At 36.6% G+C, this 20,566-nt stretch overlaps 3 protein-coding genes and 1 long non-coding RNA gene across 9 annotated transcripts; 2 read left to right on the top strand and 2 right to left on the bottom strand.

Annotated features, from left to right (window-relative positions):
* The first annotated feature begins 76 nt into the window (after positions 1-76).
* On the top strand, positions 77-2,184 carry LOC110850479 (delta(24)-sterol reductase). Its single transcript, XM_022097914.2, has 7 exons — positions 77-504; positions 568-673; positions 758-876; positions 949-1,043; positions 1,110-1,638; positions 1,714-1,904; positions 1,964-2,184. The coding sequence occupies exons 1-7, from the start codon at positions 175-177 to the stop codon at positions 2,154-2,156; spliced, it is 1,563 nt and encodes a 520-aa protein (XP_021953606.2). The 5' UTR covers positions 77-174; the 3' UTR covers positions 2,157-2,184.
* Positions 2,185-4,009: 1,825 nt separating this feature from the next.
* Positions 4,010-5,372, bottom strand: LOC110849800 (oxidoreductase HTATIP2). Its single transcript, XM_022097253.2, has 2 exons — positions 4,849-5,372; positions 4,010-4,465 (listed from the first exon to the last, which is right to left on the bottom strand). Exons 1-2 carry the CDS (start codon positions 5,272-5,274, stop codon positions 4,172-4,174), a joined length of 720 nt encoding a protein of 239 aa, XP_021952945.2. The 5' UTR covers positions 5,275-5,372; the 3' UTR covers positions 4,010-4,171.
* Positions 5,373-9,445: 4,073 nt separating this feature from the next.
* Positions 9,446-10,352, bottom strand: LOC110849790. Of its 3 annotated transcripts, XR_002547880.2 has the most exons (4): positions 10,194-10,352; positions 9,887-10,108; positions 9,759-9,782; positions 9,446-9,701 (listed from the first exon to the last, which is right to left on the bottom strand). It is a non-coding gene; the product is annotated as an uncharacterized LOC110849790 (long non-coding RNA). The 3 variants fall into 3 exon arrangements; XR_004835022.1 differs by having other exon boundaries at positions 9,759-10,108; XR_004835021.1 differs by having other exon boundaries at positions 9,450-10,108.
* Positions 10,353-16,192: 5,840 nt separating this feature from the next.
* Positions 16,193-20,098, top strand: LOC110850151. 4 transcript variants are annotated; one of them, XR_004834932.1, is made up of 6 exons: positions 16,193-18,363; positions 18,436-18,576; positions 18,638-18,811; positions 18,883-19,422; positions 19,489-19,579; positions 19,642-20,098. XR_004834932.1 is itself a non-coding variant. In XM_035851972.1 (6 exons), exons 3-6 carry the CDS (start codon positions 17,154-17,156, stop codon positions 19,032-19,034), a joined length of 1,677 nt encoding a protein of 558 aa, XP_035707865.1. In that variant the 5' UTR covers positions 16,193-16,531; positions 16,628-16,705; positions 16,822-17,153; the 3' UTR covers positions 19,035-19,545. The 4 variants fall into 4 exon arrangements, 1 of the variants encoding a protein (XP_035707865.1); XR_004834930.1 differs by lacking the exon at positions 19,642-20,098 and having other exon boundaries at positions 18,883-19,105; positions 19,186-19,203; positions 19,264-19,545; XM_035851972.1 differs by lacking the exon at positions 19,642-20,098 and having other exon boundaries at positions 16,193-16,531; positions 16,628-16,705; positions 16,822-18,363; positions 18,883-19,545.
* The last annotated feature ends 468 nt before the right edge of the window (positions 20,099-20,566 follow it).

Genomic DNA, 20,566 nt, shown 5'->3' with positions numbered 1-20,566 from the left:
CCTGGTTTACAAACATTTTAGAAAACACTAAAGATAAAATCGTGGGTAAAATGTATGTAGATATGTACAAAGTAAGGTTAAAGTTTCTGCTCGGTATTTGCTTTTTAGTCTTACACAAGCAAACACCTGCGTAAGGTTTATCTCAATTCTGATACTTACATATGAATTGCAAAAATGGACAACAATATTGTATTAAATATATTTCTAACAATTATGAAAATTTGTCTCCATATTTTCCTCGGGGGTATAAATGTCATATACAATTACATAACATTGGAGAGACCGTTCACAGGTCAAGGGTGCGGTTGGGTGGAGCACAAAATAAAAGTGGATAAAGTTCAAAAGCAAGTTAATTCTTGGGCTGGTGGGGACAGAAAACGGAAAATGTGCACGGCTAGACCCGTATGGAAAAGTGTTTCAGTGAGCAAAACCAACAAATCTGGATACTATCAAATAGACTTGGGAAATCTTAACGACGTGGTAGAAATAAATGAAGAAGAAATGGTAAATTTTAATTGAAAATGTCTCTAATACTTTAAATTATTGATGAATTTGGTAATTAATTAGACAGTTACTGTCGAGCCGGGAATGTGCATTGGTAGATTGACCAGGATTCTTGTTAAGAAAGGATGGACCCTTCCAGTCGTCCCAGAAATCGATTATTTAACCGTTGGTAATAAACGTTTCATATATATTTAGTTTTATATTGCTTCGATTAAAGTTAGTTTAACTAACTGAATTTGCCATAATAATTAAGGTGGACTAATTGCCGGTGCAGGATTAGAATCAAGTAGCCACAATTACGGATTATTTTGTCAGTGTGTAGTAGAAACAGAAATTCTTATGCCGAATGGAGAAGTTCTTACTTGTTCCAGAGTAACATTTTTTTATAAATTAATTGAATTGAATTTAAGTCTTAATTAACGATTTACACATCTAATTAATCAGGAACAAAATTTTGACCTTGCCAATGCCATTCCCCATTCATACGGCACAATTGGATTCATAACAGCCCTAAAATTTAAAATGATTCGTGCCAAAAAGTATTAAAATAATTAAACTTAAACCAAATCAAACTAAAACCCGAATGAATATTTCGACATTTCCAGATACGTGGAACTAGACTACCGCTTCACAAATACGATTGAAGACGCCCTAAAATTAATCAATGAGGGAAGTTCGAGGCATGAATTTATCGAAGGAATTGCATACTCCAAGGAAAAATTCTTAATAATGTTTGGAAACATGGTGGACACGGTAGACCCTACAAAAGGGAGGGAAAATCCAATTAACCGATGGTACAAGAAGTTTTTCTACCTCCAAGTGGAAGAAATCGTGGAAAAATTGATAGAAAAGAGAAACAATAACCAAATAATTGAATACGTTCCCCTTCTTCAGTATTATCATCGTCACTCCAGAGGAATGTTTTGGCTGGAGAGATATGCTAACCCATTTTTTTATAACAGCCAAATTTTCATGTGGCTTTTCGGCTGTACTTTTCCTTTTCACATTGACATCTTAGGTTTAATATCTCGACCTATTTATGACGTTTTATACCAATCTTTCATGATACAAGATTTTGTTGTTCCTGAGGAAAAAACAGCGAAACTCTTTAATGAGGCCGACAAAATGTTGAATGTGAGTGTGACACATTCACAATAGAATAAATAATTTATCGTGGTAAATGATCACCAATAAATTTAATTGATTTAGATTTACCCCGTTTGGATGTGTCCTGCTAGAACTTCAGAAACTGGAGGTTGTTTCAATATCCCGGAGAAATATTTGAATTGCTTGTACATCGATTTAGGATTTTATGGCTATCCTAAAAAGAACAAAGGAGACAAATTGAACAGGAAACCGTTGCTAAGACACTTTGAAAAGTTTTGCTTAAAAAATAACGGGTAACTCATATCTAATTTTAATAAAACATTTTATTTAATAATTAAGATTATTTTTTCAGCTACCAAGGTCTTTATGCTGATTGCTACATGAGCAAGGAAGAATTCGAAACTATGTTTGACTTCAAATCTTTCTACTATAAGGTGAGAAAAGAGCGAAATTGCGACGAAGCTTTCCCCACAGTTTACGACAAGATTTCAGCCAAGGCTCGCAATTTGGAAAGTGATGACGACATGAATCATAAACAGTGTTAAAATTTGAATAAATAAAAATATATTTAAAATTAAAGCAAATTCGTTGGAATATTTTTAATACGGCAGGTTTTTAACAATAATTTCGTACTTATAACATTTCTCATTTTATAAATACTTTTGTACATATTTTACATATTATCGAAATCTGGCTAATTGGTTATCATATAATATCTACGCCTATCAAGAAATATGACATTCTCAATTCCAGAAATAAGTTTTTCGTCTAATTGAAATTTTTGGAAAGTTACATCGCTTCCGTTTTCAACCTAGAATATTACAGTATTTGTCGCAAGAACTTGGGTGATTTCTGGTTTGATTATTACGTAATGTAATGAGTAAAGTCTATTCATCATCCGCATAATAATCAGAATGAGAATCAGAATGAGAATCAGAATGAGAACCAGAGGCATAATCAAAAATCGAATCCGTTCTCTGATTGGTTAAGATAGAATGCCAACAGCCAATCAAAATGCAGGAATGTCACGGAAAATTTCACGGGACGCACTTTTCGAAATTATAATATAGATATTGAGAGTATTTTATCGTAAAAAATCACAAAAAAACATCAGGGGGGGAAATTTTATGCAATAAATCGGCATAGTTGGTCCAACCCTGCGAACCTATTATCAAGGCATTATTCCTAAAGTCATTCTTGCATACACTGCAAAAATAAGCAGTATAAATGACTCTAATTTTAAATCATGACCAGGGTCCGATCGGTTTTTAATTACCCTGTATTATCTTATTATCTAATATATAGGTACATAATTACCTAATATAATTACCTAACTACATAATTACATTAAGATATGTATGTGTTCGAAAAAATCAAAATTTCAATAAAGTTGAGTTTGGTAGATGAAGCAACTGTATCGGATCACAAAAATGTTCTAATTATGAAACAAAATTGAATTTCTGGCGAAGTTTTTAATGAACCAAAACAGGGTATTTTTAAATGCAACACGATTTGAGATTCAAACGAATACTTTCGCACATAAATATGTATATAAGTTTGAAAGTTAGTGGGTAAAATTCAATTAGCTGTAGAACTTTATCAAATATTCTACACTTGAATAAATTTACGATGAGTTCAAATAAGTAAATGTACGAGGTCTCTATAATACTATGCAAGCAAGATAAACTCATTCCAAGTTGTGGCATGCTTTTTACTTTACCCTCAATATTTAACGACGTGAAATCATCATTTTCCTACATAGTTAACTACATACACCCAAGCAAAAAATAATTCATGCAGGAGAGACAAAGTCCGATACTTACAGATAAAATAAACACACTTAAAAGTCTGGGCTTAAAGGCAGCTCTTCCATGTTACATACATAATAATAACGGGAACGTTCATAAAGCATGTGATCGATCGAAGGGAGGAAACTCTACACTTTGTCACATTTTATTAACTAAACTACAACTCAATAAAGTGCGGCACAGCACGATACATAAGTAGCGCAAGCATGCGACCACACCCCCTGGCGCCGAGGGGATGTGGTCCAAAAGTTTACTGGATCCTCCCCCTGGGGTCATGTGCATGATGCCGCAAACCGATTTCGATTATCTTGATGCGTTCTCGAGTTATAGTGTTGACAGACAGACGGACAGACGGACGGAGGGACAGACAAACTAACCGATCGCATAAAGTAGCTTGCGCTACTTAATAAACTACATAAATGCTCCTGATAAACATAGTAAAATATCCACCACTCTGCGTCCAAAGAGAGTACATACATACTTTATTTTATGAAAAATATATACATTCGTATCCACCTATTTCTTTGTTAGGTTTTTAGAACTTAAAAAATATGCAATGATTAAACGAAATTAATTTGGCGTAGAAATTAGTTTAAGCTAAAACCACCCATGTTCAATTTATTTCTTACTTAACAGAACAGCAAGTAATTACGCGTTTCATGATAATTTATATTTTGCTTTATCATGCACAAGTTGCACATTACAGAATTATATCAAATTCGAATTACACGCTTCAAATACATAAAATTTATTCATCCTTCTTGCTTCCCCCATTTGTTGATGTCAGCATTGGTGAACACCTCGACGCGATTTTTTTCATCTTTTCGTTTCCTAAAAGTAGTTTCAACCACAAATTTTGCCAAAACTTCCCCCTCCACTGACCACCAATGCCATCGGTCCAAAAAACGCATCATCATTACGCCCCAGGATCCAATCATACCCCCACCGTTAAGTTCAGTCAAAATGGCGGCCGGCTTATAGATTGATACCCGAGGGTAATTTATTTCACATAATAGGTTATCCGTTTCAGCGCCGAAACGACCAAACTGAAATTTTGCAAAAATTTATTGAGGGTATTCAGTTCGAGTTCGCAATGTTAGCAACGTTCGCAAAAAAATAAGGTTAGTATTGAGTTCGCAATATATTTTTCACTGATATGCAGAATTTTGGGAAAATTTCACAAATCTCCATTAGTTATCGAAGTTTTGCCTTTTGAAATTTTTGAAATTGCTTATTTCAGACTTCGAGAAAATTTCAACAAACATTTTGTCATTTGCGAAGCGTCTCTTCGAAAAAAATTATGTTGCGATTCGAACTCGTAATGAATATCCTCATTAACAATAAATCATATCAATTTTTTTAACTAAATTTTGAAACAAATTCTATGAAATTTTAGGTACAAAATAACATAATAGAAATGCTTCCTTACCTTCATCCACGAATCTTTGTTGGCCAAATCTCCACTCATTCTATGGAAATGTTTACAGCCGCCATTTCTCGCCAATTTCGCCACAGCAAGAAGCCACCCTCTCGTCGTCCGGGTAAACGTGGCCTCATCCGTTTTCATCGGATTCACACCCAACGCATAAATCCCCACGTCGAAGCCTTTCAATTTCTCGCCAAAATATGCAGAATTTTCGGAAAGTTGGTCAAAGTCGACCACATCCTGGCTGAATTTTGTAAAGTCTCCGGGAAATTTTTCTCCTGAATTATTCTCCTCCAAATCAACCACCCTGCGACCGAAGAGGGTCACCTTTTGGAATCGTGGTTCCAGTGCGAGCGCGTTTACAATGGCGCGACCAACTCCTCCCGTGTAACCGAAGATGAAAGCGGATAAATTTTTGTTGGCTTCCATTTTATGAAAATTCAGAGTATGTAATGATAAAAGTTTGTTGCGGAGTAAGAAAATAAGTAAACTACACGAATAAGTAAAGCGAAATGACACGGATTTCATACATGTGCAACACATGACTCTGACTCAACAGTTTTTTTTTCCTTATCTCAAGGTTGAGCAGACCACAAACAAGAAAGGAGAGATAATAATAATGCAATGTCATTATTATTTCGTGTACATGTTTGCCAACCTGCAGAAGAGTTGTGTATGCATTTGTGTGCATTTAGATCTGTTCTCACTCAACGGTTGTGTCTGTGTCTACCCAGTTCGGCCAATTGTTATGTCCAATGGATAAGTTAATGTAGCGAACCTGGTTTATTGAATTTTGAAAAAATAACGATATTACGAGAAAGACCATAAAATTATCTTTAAGATACACCTACTAGTTTTCAAAAATTGCTCGTCTTGAAGGGACACCAGGCCAAAGTCTTGGCATCCACTTTTCGGTCACAGTACAGTAGGGATCATGGTCTCATTTCTAGGCGATAGATTTTTTCTTGGATTCCGAACTTATGTGGGGTTTAGTACATATGTGTAGCTTCAGTTTGGACCATAGGTCATATTTTTGCAGGTTGAGGTTCCGCGATGGTGAATTTTCTTGATCCAAAGTGGAGTCAGAAATTTAGCACTTCAACCACCCAAATACTATTTTGGCCTCATATAAGCAGGACCAAAATCCTGATGGCATGTCTAGTCGCCATTTTTGGATTGAGAGTGGTCCAGGGGTTGCGAAATTTGCTTTCATTACTTCAAAAAATAATTTTTGACGTAAAATTCCGCCCCTAGGGGAAGAAAATCCACTTTTTCAGTCCAATCCAACACTCAAAAAAACGTAGTAATAATCATTACTGTTAGGAATGACTATGTGGCTCTACCACGTCGGGTATAGATTGTCACAAAAATTGTAATAATATTCTCTGCGAAATTCAAATTTATTACAGTGTGGTATTTATTTTGTTTCCACACTAATAAATTTGAATTTCGCAGAGAATATTATTACAATTTTTGTGACAATCTATACCCAACGTGGTAGAGCCACATAGTCATTCCTAACAGTAATGATTATTACTACGTTTTTTTGAGTGAACTTACGCCCAAACACAAAATCACAAAACCAAGATGCCGGGTCCGATTAACGTTTTTGAAATTTTTATGAATAGACTGGACCGATGGGGTGTAGATATGGTCGTTTTGCTATTTTATTCATCCTTAACCATAACCATTTTTTCATCTGTTTACAAGTATCGGGTTCCATTTTTCAAGCGCGTACCGCATGATCGGCCCCCGGTTTCTAGTGAGTCTATTTTTTACTTCGCATGAAGTTAGCAAGTGTTTCTCTTTACCTCTTAAAAATATAGGTCCAAGGTCGAGTTTAAGAGCCTGAAACGTGGTTTTACTTTACACGTTCATTTCCAGGGCCTTTTTTCCTTAGGCCCGGCATGGATTCCGACGAACTTGGTTTTTCAGCACTTTTATGAGTCTGGGCGACCTTTTTTGACCGTGGCCTTCTACTTTTCTTAGGTCACCAATACTGCCAGTGTCAATGTATCATTTTATGCTACGGTTGACCAATTTGCGATAAATTCCGAATTTACTGAGCACTTGGAAAATCTCGGATTTTTTTCTAGCTAAAAAATATTGGTAAAAATTGCAACACGCTGTCATTTTGACACCTTGTGTCACACTAAAATTCTAAACATGGTTTCTGATAGACAATTGCATGGGGATTTCAATAAAAAATAGTACAACTTTCTAAAACAACAGCAACGAACTTTTCCTTCGCGCGAAATCCGTTGGACATAACAATTGGCGTACTGGGTACACAAGTTATGTTAAATCCTAGTCGACAAGTTTTTATACATACGTATGCCTACTGTCCATCAAGATTATTATGCACATAGATCTGTTGTTGCGTGCAATTTCTCGGTTTTCTGAGGTATGAGAAGATTATCAAAAGAAGAAAATCCAGTTAGCGTTGTGGTTATTATGGCAAAACATTAATTCGATTCAGCTTTATTGCGGGACATGGATAAATAGTGGATAAACAAATGTTTGTATGGTACAAAAATTGTCTTGAAGGAAAAAGTAGGGAAAGCAGTTCCAACCAAATTATGTTGTTCTACTGAATTTACGAGATATTCGATGGTTGACGTGAGGACGCCCATTATAATTTTCTGTATCGCGCTTACATAATTACCTAAGGAAAAATAAGTCATCGATACCTCATGAAATACATATAAATATGTATCACAAGTTCTGGAATTTTCGTTCACAACAATATATAAATGTTTATCCCGTGATATTTTTACCATTGATTTTGACAGTTTGTACATACATATGTAATAAATCCACCAAAGTAGTGAAATACATAAATAACAATTCATCAAAATGCAAACATCTTAACCAAATAATTAATTGCTACTTATCTTACAAGGTACTTAAGTATATAGGAACTACGCATTGCTACAAAATTCTGTTGATCTGGGTCTAATTTTGTAAAGTAGTGAAATATGTCATACTTAATGATTTAGACCGATATTGGCAAACGAAATGACATTCATTGTCATTCATCGTCGCCCTGCCACCATGATTCGTGGCAGGGACCATATTTCACTTAAATATGGGGAAACCGTCGTTCATGTATTTAAACGGAATTGAAATTTCTTCTTCAAAAAATGAACGGTTGGCCATACAATTTCCAAAATTCGGGGTTTCCTAACTTTTTGACACTCTTTGGCTATAATTAAGTATTATAAGTAATAAAATAAAACTTTAGTGAAACATTTATCGAATCTGCTCCTTCAGATTATTAGTATTATTTTTGTCATAACTCTAATGTTTCCATTAGCTGTATAAAGTTGCAATTTATTACTTGAGGAGTACGGAAAATGTGACCCGTTTCACTAATATTAATTCAGCATACCAGTATAATTTTTTTATGATCTAATTTTGTAATTAACCTGTCAAAAAAGAGTCCACAATTTTTAGTGGAACAACTAGAAAAATAACGTGTGGTGATGAAACTAATTGCATTAATTTTTAAAATAAATTGATTGTAAACTTTTCATTGCACTCCATCGTTTCGCCTAAGAACGAGATTCTTCGGGTTTAATTCTAAGTAACCCCTGTCTCACAAGGGAACCAGTTTCGGTATCCCATCTAGATTTGCTTCGAAGTAATCTAAATCGTTAGATAATTTACTGAAACCAAAACTTTGTCATAGAACGTGCGGTGCCAAATTATGTTTTCGCGAAATATTTGGCGATAACTAGATGTAAAAGTGCATTTTTACGATGCTTATTAAGTAGCGCAAGCTACTTTATGCGATCGGTTAGTTAGTCTGTCTGTCTGTCCGTCTGTCTGTCTGTCAACACTATAACTCGAGAACGCATCAAGATAATCGAAATTGGTTTGCGGCATCATATATATGACCCCAGGGGGAGGATCCAGTAAACTTTTGGACCACACCCCCTCGGCGCCAGGGGGTGTGGTCGCAGTGTGATCGGGGCAAAATGAGATTTATACCGCACATTAATCTATGGATGAAATCCAGTTGAATTATGTGTATCTGAGTTGTGCCACACCCCCTCGGCGTCAGGGGGTGCGGTCGCGGTGTGATCAATTAATTAATTCGAATGAATTAATGAATTAATCATTAATTAATTAATTAATCAATCAATTAATTAATTCAATTAATTAATTGCGCAAATTAAGTCTCAGCATTCTCAGCATTATTGCGCTACTTATGTATCGTGCTTTGCCGCACTTTATTAACATGCGCTTTTGTATTCAATGTAAGTGTGAGTGTGAAAGAAATGACGCTACTTTTGGAAAATTTTTGCACATTAGTAATTATGTGCGAATTTGCAAAAACTTGCCAAGTTGCAAAATTTTACAAATAACAAATTCGCGACTTTGCCAAATTTAGCCAAAATTTTATATTTTATTTCATACTTTGTGCATGGCAACATCATTCAGAATTTTTTCCCAAAAATTTCCCGAAATTTGTAAATATTATTACTTGCCGTAAATTTCTGATTCGTTTGGAGTATGTGCGATAAATGGGTAATAATGTGTATAATACTCATGCCGAAACTTATGAATTTTAAGAAATGTGAATAAATTCCTGTGGAACGTTCTGCAGTCCTTCGGATTTTATTTAGTTATTGACAACTGAAAAAACAACTGAAGGAAATGGCAATTTTTTGGGTGCTGTTGGGCCATTGGGGTTTTATTTTTTATTTTTGCAGGTTATTATAGAGTAATAATAAATAAATCACGTAAAGTTGAAAGAAAAGTTCAGTTTTGGGGTTAGAAAACCCAAGATCTTGACACCTGGATTTTTTACTGCCATCCGGGACTAATATTTCCAAGACGGTTGTAAAACTCTGAATGCATAATATTCATGTGTTTTAAATAATTTACATATTTTTTATTAAAAGTACCTAAGTAGAGAATTTTTGTGGGTTCTAAATGTCCATAAATAAAAACCAAATTATGAAGTGATTTTAAAAATTAATTAAAAATGTTGTCTGGGCCGGATGGTTTTTCCAAAAAATTGTTTATTAGTTACCGCATTATTTTTTTCGAATTTTGACAATGTCGATACAGCCTTGATAGTATTGTTTCCTTGCTCAGTAGCAAATCATTCTGCCCCCATTGCAGTTAAACCTTCTGCCCAGAGGGTACCCGTGAGCTCGACAACATTCCTTTCGTTCGGGTGAACTGCGATTGCACACTTCGTTACACGCGTCGACAAATGTTCCTTGAGCTTCCACCAAGGAATAGTGGAAAGCTGGGGGCAAAATATTTACAAATTGGTTAATTAATTCGTTAATTAATTGTTCCCTTCCCTAAAAATAGTGACGAATCCGACTTACCTCCCAAAACAAGGAGAACAAGGAATAAACCAAATTTCGGGTTCATTTTGGTAGAAAATTCAACACTTCGTTCCTTTGCCAACTTTGATTTGAACTGGTCTGAAGACTGGGGAGGAAATGGGTCCTTTTTATCTGGAGATTTTTATTCATATGCAAATTGTTCTAATCACAGAAATCATGCATAATTCATTACTTGACCAGTAATCAACGTACTTACTCTACTCTGTAGAAGTGACGTCAAATGTTTCATCGAAAACAACCTGAAGCTGTGGCTGAGTTTACGACAAAACACGTATCGAATAATATGTATGCCATGAATGCTTATTAATATGAAAAGCAAGAGGCAGTATGTGCATGAATAACTTATTTAACACGTGTGAGGCTGCTGAATAAATGAATACATGTATTGACAAACCTGTTTTTTATATATTTTTCTAGTGTAAAATAGGATAAACTAATAGCACATGTGAATGACGGTTGGCAAATACTGAATGAAATTTTCATGAAAAAATGCATTAAAGTGAGTGATGAGTGATTTCCAAAGTTAAAAAGCGTCAGCAACTATCCTACAATTTAAGATATTCACTTGCAACAAAGGTAGACCCTAATAAATAAATAATAATACTTCCAGAATTAATTAAAAAGCGATTTAAATTTAATTTCAGGTTTTAGCAGGGGGAAAGCGTAAAAGACAATTAAATTACGTGGAATCAGATGAAGATATGGAAAGTATCCCAACTAAAATTCCATTCCAAACTAATGATTGCATGTTAAATGATGGCAAGTATAACATATGTAAGCCTTGCTGAGAAGAATCTAACGCAAAAATGATTTTTTTTGCTGAAATGAGATTGCGTATTTATGGATAATCCAACAGAGTGGCCTGATTGGGAAATATCAAGTATTGATAGTGAAGATTCCTCACAGTTAAATAACTCATTTCTAAGCAGTCCGGGGGAGGAAGAAATTAAAAACGTAATAATTATACTAAATAATTGCTAAATCTCATCTTAAACTATTTAATTCTAAATTTTGAACAATTTCCATCGAAATCATGTCCAAATTTCTGAAAATTTCTGCATAATGTATGCGAAAGAGTAATTTTTATTTGTTTCGCTTCGATAACTCTACATTGTTGTTGTCCAATTTTTTTAGGACCCCAGATGAAGGATCCATTCAAATTTCCGTGTAAAACTCATATTTCGTGTTGCGGTACGGCGCCAAACTAAAAAATATGCATTTTCGACCATTTCGAAACCTCCATAACTTTTGCAGTTTACGTCGGATTTTCAAAGTTTTGTACTTAAAATGATCACTAGGGTCAGAATTGTAAGGCAAAAAAATAATCGACGAAATATCGTCGAACACTTAATATTTTTTCCACGAATCCAGGCGTCTTAGAAAATATCAAAATTTTCACTGGTGATTCACTGGTGACGCAGTTTACACTTATTAGGAGACAAATCTAGGATTAAATCAATCCGAAAAAATTAATTTTATTATTTTCACAAAATCCCAAAATCAGCAAAAAAAAGTCAGAAAAATAAAAAATTCAAAAATCACAATCTACTGATTAGGCTAAAAACAAATGTCATCACCGAATTTAATTCTACAGCCCAGATTCCCTCGCATTGATCAAAGTCAGCGACATGGTTTGATTAAAACAAAAGTTCTGAATATTTAATGGGGTTCTTCGACCGATAAAGTTTGACCCGAATTTCACCTTGAGCACGGAGAAGGACGCAACCTGTGCCGTGATGAGACCTCGTTTTTGCAGATACCGTACCTCCATGCCCTTTCTCAGCAGGGATGGTCTCACATCGGACGACGCGCTGTGAACCCAGGATGCCAACGTATATATCAAAATGTTGGCTACGATAGCATCCATCCCCATCAGGGGGAATATTACGAAGCCCGGCATGGACACGTCGCCATGGTGATTTATGCAAACGTATTGAGCAATCAGCTGTATTCCGGGACTGCAGAGGAGCAAGGCGGGGACCACGCGACGCATGAGGAATGCATTGAACACGTTTTCCAAGAGTTGAAGACACCGATACATTCTGACGCAGGTGGCTAAATCGGCGGGATTTTGGATTTTTTGAATTTGCCTGTGAAACCAGCGCAAGAAATGATTATGGTTACGAGTGTGATAATCAGTACTTTATTTCTGTGTAATAATTAGTTGTTGTGATTTAGAGTAATAATCACACTGTTTTGTATTATAACACTTTGGGATTTTGGTAGTCATCACACCGTGATTTAATTTGATTATCATATTCTGTTATTTTGAACTATTTGTATTATGTGATTTAATGTGATTTACTGACATTTTCCATTTAGCGAAACACGTAACTGGAATATGATCACACAGATCCCATTAAAACCACAGTGTAATTTCAGTATTGATGAATAAAATCAAGTTACTAACGTCTCCAGAATCTTGAGATATTCCAGAAATCCAGTTATCCCGCCCAGTAACACGTAGCACAACCAGGTCGCCCCGGAGAACATGGTGTGATACCCCATCCAGCTTTCGAAGAGGTGGATTCCCACCTGAAATCCGGGATTCCTACTTTCCTCCCTACAGTTCGGAATCATGGAGAGGATGAAGGGGGCCGTGCAAGGGGCGTAGGTCAACAGGACAAGTTGTAGGATTGGGATGACACAAATTGAGAACTCCATTAGCCAGATGAAGAACCTCATTATTTTGACGACCCCAGAATGCATGGAAATATGGAGGAGATCTGCGGTCGGTAAAGCATTGCAATTATTTCCGTAAGATTATAAAAGCTCTATTTTCCGGACCTCTCAACGGCCCAGCCTCATACAGAAGGAAGGAGTTGATGACCTGGATTGGTCCCGGACTGAGCCCGTAATTCCACCGGGACACGGCGCCGATCAAATATGTCATAAGGAAGATGGAGCCTTGCAATTTTACCGTCGTGCTCAACCTCCCAAAGCAAATGTTTGCCCCCATCGCGCCACAATAGAGGGCGGAGAGGACGCACTGGAGCTTAAATTTGAACAAGGAATGACCATTTTTGATTGGGACTAATCGCCCCAGATTTTCGTTGTACCGAAAGGGTATGCAGTTTAAGAATTTGCAAAATTTCAAGTGAAATTTAAGAATCGGAAGGAATTTAGCGGAGAACATTTTTGTCAATGCAAATTCTTGGGTGACGTGTGAAAGGTAGAGAATATTTCGCTTCGGATATATATACGCGTTTCTTGTGGAAGCATTGATTTAATAAACTATAGATATCGATACCTGTCTTATCATGAGGAGCGTGTGGCAAGCTTAATTAAATGTTCAAGTTATTCTTGGATTTCTTATGATCATACTGAGCAATGTTGTAAATACATACATATTTAGATGAACGATACATAACCTGGCAGAGTTATTGATCGGTTATTAAATCAAATTCAACCCAATGGGGACACACGTGGTGAAATATAGTTCAGGATATGTATAATATAAGACATATCCTGATTGCCCTTTGCATAACTTGGTGTTCTATTTATGTAAATGATTGAAGTTCAACTTTTAAATCGATCGGATAGTCGTGTCAGAACTAACTGCGATGGTCGGAAAGACAGACAAACACGAAAACTTGCTAGCGAAAATTGGCGATATTTTATGCATAAAATTTCGTGCATATTTATGCAAGATTTATCGAATTTATTTGTGCATGATTTCGCTTACCATTTTCTGTAGAAAAGATAACCAGATTCTGGATAAACTTTCGGACAAAAAACTTCATATAAATGCAAATAGAGCGATGTATCGTTTTGGTTAAATAGAACACAGAATAGAAGATAATGGAAACAGACGTTTATTTGAGAAATTTGCAGCAGCGACCGGTTTCATAACCGTTCCTTAGGCTTGATCAATCCAGAACGTATTAAACGTATTAAAAATAATTCAATTGATTTGTTCGAAGACATGCCAGGATCAGGCTATTTTGGACAATACTAAAAAAATTGAAAAAAATTGACGTTACATACTGTGGATGAAGTTCTAACCCTGCAGACTTATTACACCGCTTTGTAGCATTAATTTCACGACGTCACCGGTCAAAAAAATTTTTTCCTCCAAACTGGTCCAAAATAAAAGTCTAGCATGGGAATAGTATAGAAAAATTATTTTTAGCGTTCTATGACCCCTGGGTCATGAATTAAGGGCCCCTGAAGGGTCAAATAGCGTTCCCTGATAACCCCATGCAAATGGGGTATCAAATTAATCCCCTGGACCAGGGGAACCAGAAAAATATTTTTATAAATTTTTATGACCCTTGAGTCGTGAACTAGGAGCCCTTGAAGGGTTAAATATCATTCCCTCACAACTAAAGGCAAGTGGGGTATCAAATTAATCCCCTGGACAAGGGGAACCCAAAAAATATTTTTCTGGATTTTTTTGACCCTCAGGTCAAGAGTTAAGGGCCCCCGAAGGGTCAAAATAGTAACCATGGTAACCCGATGCAAGTGGGGTATCAAATTAATCCCCTGGCAAAGGGCAAGCATAAAAATATTTTCCTGAATTTTTTTGACCTATCGGGCAACAGTTAAGGGTCCCTGAAGGGTCAACATAGTAACCATGGTAACCAGGCTTCATAGCCTGTCTCAGGCAGCATACTTATGTTTGTATAAACTGGTCCCTTTCTCATATACATATCTTTATGCACCATCTTGTTTGGGGAAGGATTGGGTTAATGGTTGGGGTGATGAATATCCCCTAAAAACTGATGCATTATAAATATATGAGGTGATGGGAGACCCCTTATCCTTGCTGGCTTCTCCAGTCGACATTTTGAAATTTAAGTTTTGGAGTTTGTACTTACTGGTATCCGCTCAATTATTAATTTTTAAAATTGAAGATGACGTTGCATAACTTAATTTATGGAACACTGTATGTGTTATATATAGTTCATTGTGTTTGTGGTAAAAGTTGCGCGAATGTCGATAAAATAGAAATAGATAAACAGGTTAAAGTTGTGTGTGATGAGACGGATAACCTGGGTGGATTGGTTATCTGGTTCAAGGAGACATTACCATCCAATTGCAGTGGATTTCTGATATGTAATCAAACGATGTGTATGGAAATTAATGAAACTGTTATGTTCTTCAGTGACACTATCAAAATTGAAGAAGTAGAGTATGAAAATAAAACCATACGGGTATGGGGAAGTGAAAGCTATGTAACTTTTTATTTTAAAAGTTTCGTGGATGCCAGCCGTTATCTACTTATCTAATTTCAAACGCCAACCACACATTTCCATCCAATAAACTATCCGACTTAACTCAGGAAAAAATTAGTGACACTTATTGTAATATAGCGGCTGAAACGAAGAACTGTACCACCAAGCAAGTAGTAACTAAAGCTATTCAAGGCACTACTCCTCTTCCTTCTGCATGCACAGTTCTAATTCTGTGCAACCAAATATCATGCATCAGGTTCAACTACACAAGTCTCCTGCATTCAGCCTTCTTTGCCAGAAAGCACACGTTTATTCCTACCAACGAAGGTAAATTGCCATCTTGCTTTCATCTTCGTCAAGATGCATTTTTCCATCCTGGATCTCTCCGACGCCCACGTGGTATTATACTTTCCTTGGAGAAAGCTAAAGTTAAAAAGGCGCCAAGCGGATTACCTTTCAATCTCCCTGGATATAGGTAATTGGTTATTTTGGATGAGTTTTTTTATTTTTGAAGTTGCGATTGGAATCTTTATGAAATGATTCTTTATTAACATAATTTTATTATTGGTATTAATTAAGATATTGCGGGCCTGCGACCGATATTGAGAAGCAGGATGATCTCGGTGGCCCAATAAATGCTGTTGGTAATTGTTGCCCAATTTATGCTCATACACTAACCAAGTCAAATTTGTGAAAATTAATTTTATAATTTTTGTGTTGATATTATTCACAGATGCAGCATGCCGCAAACATGACGTCGATTATTTGCTAGGGGTTCTACCATCAGAGGCAGACGAGGCAGACGAGGCACTTCTAACTACTGTGCAATTACATCGAAAAGATCTGTTCCCACTTTTTGCGGCCGCAATGAGTGCCAAAAAATATTTCGAAAGTCAAATTGGAGGGTCCTATACATCCTTCTTATATTTCTACCCAGCAGGATTTTATCCCAGTTTAACTTTGCATTTTGCACATGAAACGGTGTACGATAAAACTTCAGCAGGAACACTAACAACTGCTCGTGCCATCTGGGAAGGCCAAGCTCAGGAGTCAAAGTGGATAAGTATTCTGCAAAATATTTGGCTAGGGAGCTGCTACACGGTGGATCCAGAAACTAATGTAAATCCACCGCATATCGATGTAAGATTATATTTTTGCACTATTAATGCTAGCTCAGATTCATCGATTTATTGTCTGAGAGCACAGACGCATTTCATACAAGTTTATCACTTTTAGCAAAAACAGTCTGACATGAATTCCCTCGTCATGCCATGCTCAAATGTGGATGAAATGGACACCAATGCAGACGCACTTGTGAGAAATATTGCAACATATTTATAAATAGCAGCGACCGCGGATGTTGTGGGGGACATCGTGAAATTGTTATTGTAGTAACAAGCTCATGTACGTTTTTGTTCTGATCAATACAGGAGGATGGTGATGGAGATGATGAACGTGGGCACTGTGGACAACGTGAAGAGTTAGGGGAAGGGTCAGCTCCTGGCGGTGAATCACCAATGGACACTTCAAATACAGAGTATGCATCCAAGAGTACAGAAGGTGAAGATACATGTGTGGGAACAGACATTTACCCAACGGCCCCTTACAAAGGGGGATGTAGGATGATTTTGAACGAATTTGCAACCAAGAATGATGATAACCAGATTTCGTTTATTGAACATGTTCGTATTTGCCAAAAGGCGCTCGTCCTCCAAAAACTAATTCACTTAACGGATTCGTTGAAATAATCCTTGTGGGCGGGATGACTATCCACCAAGTAATGTACGCATCTTTCCAGAACAAGATCTTCTCAATCATACAAGAGAAACAAACTACGCAACGCAAAATAAAAAATTTCTACTTTGTCCTCGGATCGAAACAAGTTGCACCAGATATGTTGTTTTCTGACAGCCAGATTACTAGTGACCATCTCGAAGGAATCTTACCTGCCGAGTCATTGACGTACTGCATAATTTTACTTCACTTCGGACACAATCAAGGGCAATTTCATCAAGCAGTTCAATCTTTTTCACTAATCCAAAATGTTCCACCCGGCAGTGACACGGTAGGCTATCTCCCAACCCCCATAAACGACGAAAAGATGAACCTTATAAACGAGTTCATTCAAGATGTCCTAATTGTTGGTCCTCCTTGTCCGGATTCTGAGTGTGGATATTTCTATTCCCTTCTCAGAGCTAAAGAACAGGTATTGGGGGAAGGTGAAATGCGAATTCCTTTATCTGATGTTCCTAGACGGAATGATGGAACCAAACCTTACCTTAGTCTTTCGAGGTGCAGTCCTACGAGTTTTCCTATGCAACAATTAGCCTTTGAAATTGAGAAAGCAACACCGAAAGCGAAAAACGACTGTAAACAACCAAATACTAAACTCCCATTCCAACTACTTGGTGTTTCACTACAGGCGACAGCTCAAAAGTTAATTGTCAACGCCAAAGTATTCTTTGACAGTAACCAGGTACAGTGTGAAATACTAACAGGAAACTCTGTCACCAAAACTAGCCAGATTCTAGGAATTGGAGAGAGAACAGTTTATCAGACAATGGAGAATTACAAAACGAATAGTATAAAAACACCTGGTAAGAAACGTATTAGACCAACGCCAGTGATGGATCAGTTTGACGACTTCCGAACTGAGCACGTTAAACGAATCATTCATCAATTCTATGCTAATAATCAAGCACCAACAATGCATAACGTATACACAAAACTGATGGAGGAAGTCAAGGAAGAAGAAGATGGTCGGATAGCCCGAGGAGAAACTCTTACAGCGTTCAAATGTTCCAAGTGGACGTTAAGAAAACTCATTAAGCAATTAGGATTTAGATTCAAAACTGTTGATAAGCGAGCAGTTATCCTCATGAGATCAGACATCGTGCAGAAGCGATATGAATATCTGTCCGTAATGATTAAAAATCGTCAGTCCGAGAACCCAAAATGTGTTGTCTACACAGGTTTGGCTGATTAAATATCAAAAATGTTTTAATTTAATTTAATATAATTATTAATGCATTATATTTATTCAGATGAAACGTGGGTCGATAGTTATGCTAGAACTGGAAAAGGCTGGGTTATTAATTCACCAAAGTCATTTCATGAAGCGGCTTTATACTCCTTCCAAAACCCGAAAATTTCTAGAGGACCACGTATCATTGTGATGCATGCAGGTGCAGTTCAACTATCCACATTAAATAGGAAATTATTTCAAAATAATAATTATCTTCACAGGTGGAGAGGATGGATTCGTACCTGGCGCTATGAAGGTATATCCAGTATCAAAGAAGAAAGTCCAGATGGATTACCACGCAAACGTTAACGGTGTCGCTTACATGGCTTGGTGGAAGGATCTTAATCAAAAGATAAAAGATAATTATGGTCCATGCATAATTGTTATTGATAACGGTGATATCATCCAATAATTTGTATTTGTAAATTCCATTTTAATTTGAATTTCATTTATTTAAATTTGTCAGCTCCGTATCACAGCACCAAGGAAGCCCCAAAATCTACATCCCGAAAACAAGAGCTATACGACTGGCTGAATGATAATTTAGAGGGCCCTGAAAAGCTGAAACTAAAACCTGTAAAGCAAATGAGACGACCTGAATTATGGAAAATGGTTTAAGACCTTAAAAACGGAAATGAATATTACATTGTGGATAAGGAGGCATTGAAATATGGAAACACTGTTGTCCGGTAAAGTTATTTTCTATTCATGGGTAATTTACTAATAATTTGTAATATTTATTTAAACACTGTATTTACGTATTTTCCAGATTACCCCCATATAACTGGTAAGAACTGGTAATCATAGGTAACGGTAATAAGAATATTCATGTAATAACTATTTTTAGCGACTTGAACCCAATTGAGTACGTGTGGAAAGACATCAAGCACGCAGTTAGGGCTGCAAACACACAGGGGACCGCTGAGTTTGCACAAGCTGAGGCTGAGAGAATTATGACAACATACACAAAGGAACAATGGCAGAAACACATCAAACATGTGCACCGGTTCGTAAAACCAAGATTCGCTATTATGGGAATAATTCGCAATTTCTACATTATTATTGTAAATAGATTGGAGGACGAGTATTGGAAAAATGATGGACATTTTGATGACTTCCTTGATGACTTCCAAACACGTGTAGCTTCAGCCAACCCCATTCGAGTGAGTTCTTGGTGACAGTAAACTATTAGTAAAAAAATACATAACTTATACATAATATACAGATTACAGCAGCAGATGATGTGTCTGACGACGAAGATGAGGACCCTGACGATGTTGACGAAGTAGTTGATAGATTCCGAATGCAAATACACAATGATATTGAATACTCACAGGCTGGGGAAGAAGAAGACTTGCCTGAAGAAGAATGTGCAACTTCTAGGAGGAGATTAACCTTCCCACCAGAATCAACCTAGATTTTAACTTCAATGGATTCAATACATAATAAATATTATAAATAGTGAATCCGATTTGTACATAGTGTTAAGAATTATTATTCATTAAATTTGTACGAAATTTTCAAAAATATGCCTACCCCTCTCTACTTAACATTCTTGCAAAACTGAAAACTTTAAAATAATGTCCCGTTTAGTAAAATACAATAAGTTATTATTTGACCCTTCAGGGGCCCTTAACTCTTGACCTATACGTCACAAAAACCAAAAAATATTTTTCTGATTCCCCTGGTCCAGGGGATTAATTTGATACCCCATTCACCTTAGTTACCATGGTTACTATGTTGACCCTTCAGGGACCCTTAACTGTTGCCCGATAGGTCAAAAAAATTCAGGAAAATATTTTTATGCTTGCCCTTTGCCAGGGGATTAATTTGATACCCCACTTGCATCGGGTTACCATGGTTACTATTTTGACCCTTCGGGGGCCCTTAACTCTTGACCTGAGGGTCAAAAAAATCCAGAAAAATATTTTTTGGGTTCCCCTTGTCCAGGGGATTAATTTGATACCCCACTTGCCTTTAGTTGTGAGGGAATGATATTTAACCCTTCAAGGGCTCCTAGTTCACGACTCAAGGGTCATAAAAATTTATAAAAATATTTTTCTGGTTCCCCTGGTCCAGGGGATTAATTTGATACCCCATTTGCATGGGGTTATCAGGGAACGCTATTTGACCCTTCAGGGGCCCTTAAT

This window comes from Folsomia candida, unplaced genomic scaffold, assembly GCF_002217175.1.
Source record: "Folsomia candida strain VU population unplaced genomic scaffold, ASM221717v1 Fcan01_Sc005, whole genome shotgun sequence".
In the NCBI taxonomy this organism is placed as follows: domain Eukaryota; kingdom Metazoa; phylum Arthropoda; class Collembola; order Entomobryomorpha; family Isotomidae; genus Folsomia; species Folsomia candida.
Note: the sequence above shows the minus strand (reverse complement) of the source record. Positions and strands in the feature narration are given on the sequence as shown.

Excerpts from the sequence above, each read along its gene's own strand:
- LOC110850479 (XM_022097914.2), top strand. The coding sequence starts at position 175 with ATGGACAACAATATTGTATTAAATATATTTCTAACAATTATGAAAATT. Across the intron at positions 505-567 it reads AAATAAATGAAGAAGAAATG|ACAGTTACTGTCGAGCCGGG; the intron begins GTAAATTTTAAT and ends GTAATTAATTAG. Across the intron at positions 1,044-1,109 it reads AAAATGATTCGTGCCAAAAA|ATACGTGGAACTAGACTACC; the intron begins GTATTAAAATAA and ends CGACATTTCCAG.
- LOC110849800 (XM_022097253.2), bottom strand. The coding sequence starts at position 5,274 with ATGGAAGCCAACAAAAATTTATCCGCTTTCATCTTCGGTTACACGGGA. Across the intron at positions 4,466-4,848 it reads ACAAAGATTCGTGGATGAAG|TTTGGTCGTTTCGGCGCTGA; the intron begins GTAAGGAAGCAT and ends GCAAAATTTCAG.
- LOC110850151 (XM_035851972.1), top strand. The coding sequence starts at position 17,154 with ATGACTATCCACCAAGTAATGTACGCATCTTTCCAGAACAAGATCTTC. Across the intron at positions 18,577-18,637 it reads TATCATTGTGATGCATGCAG|GTGGAGAGGATGGATTCGTA; the intron begins GTGCAGTTCAAC and ends TTATCTTCACAG. Across the intron at positions 18,812-18,882 it reads CATAATTGTTATTGATAACG|CTCCGTATCACAGCACCAAG; the intron begins GTGATATCATCC and ends TAAATTTGTCAG.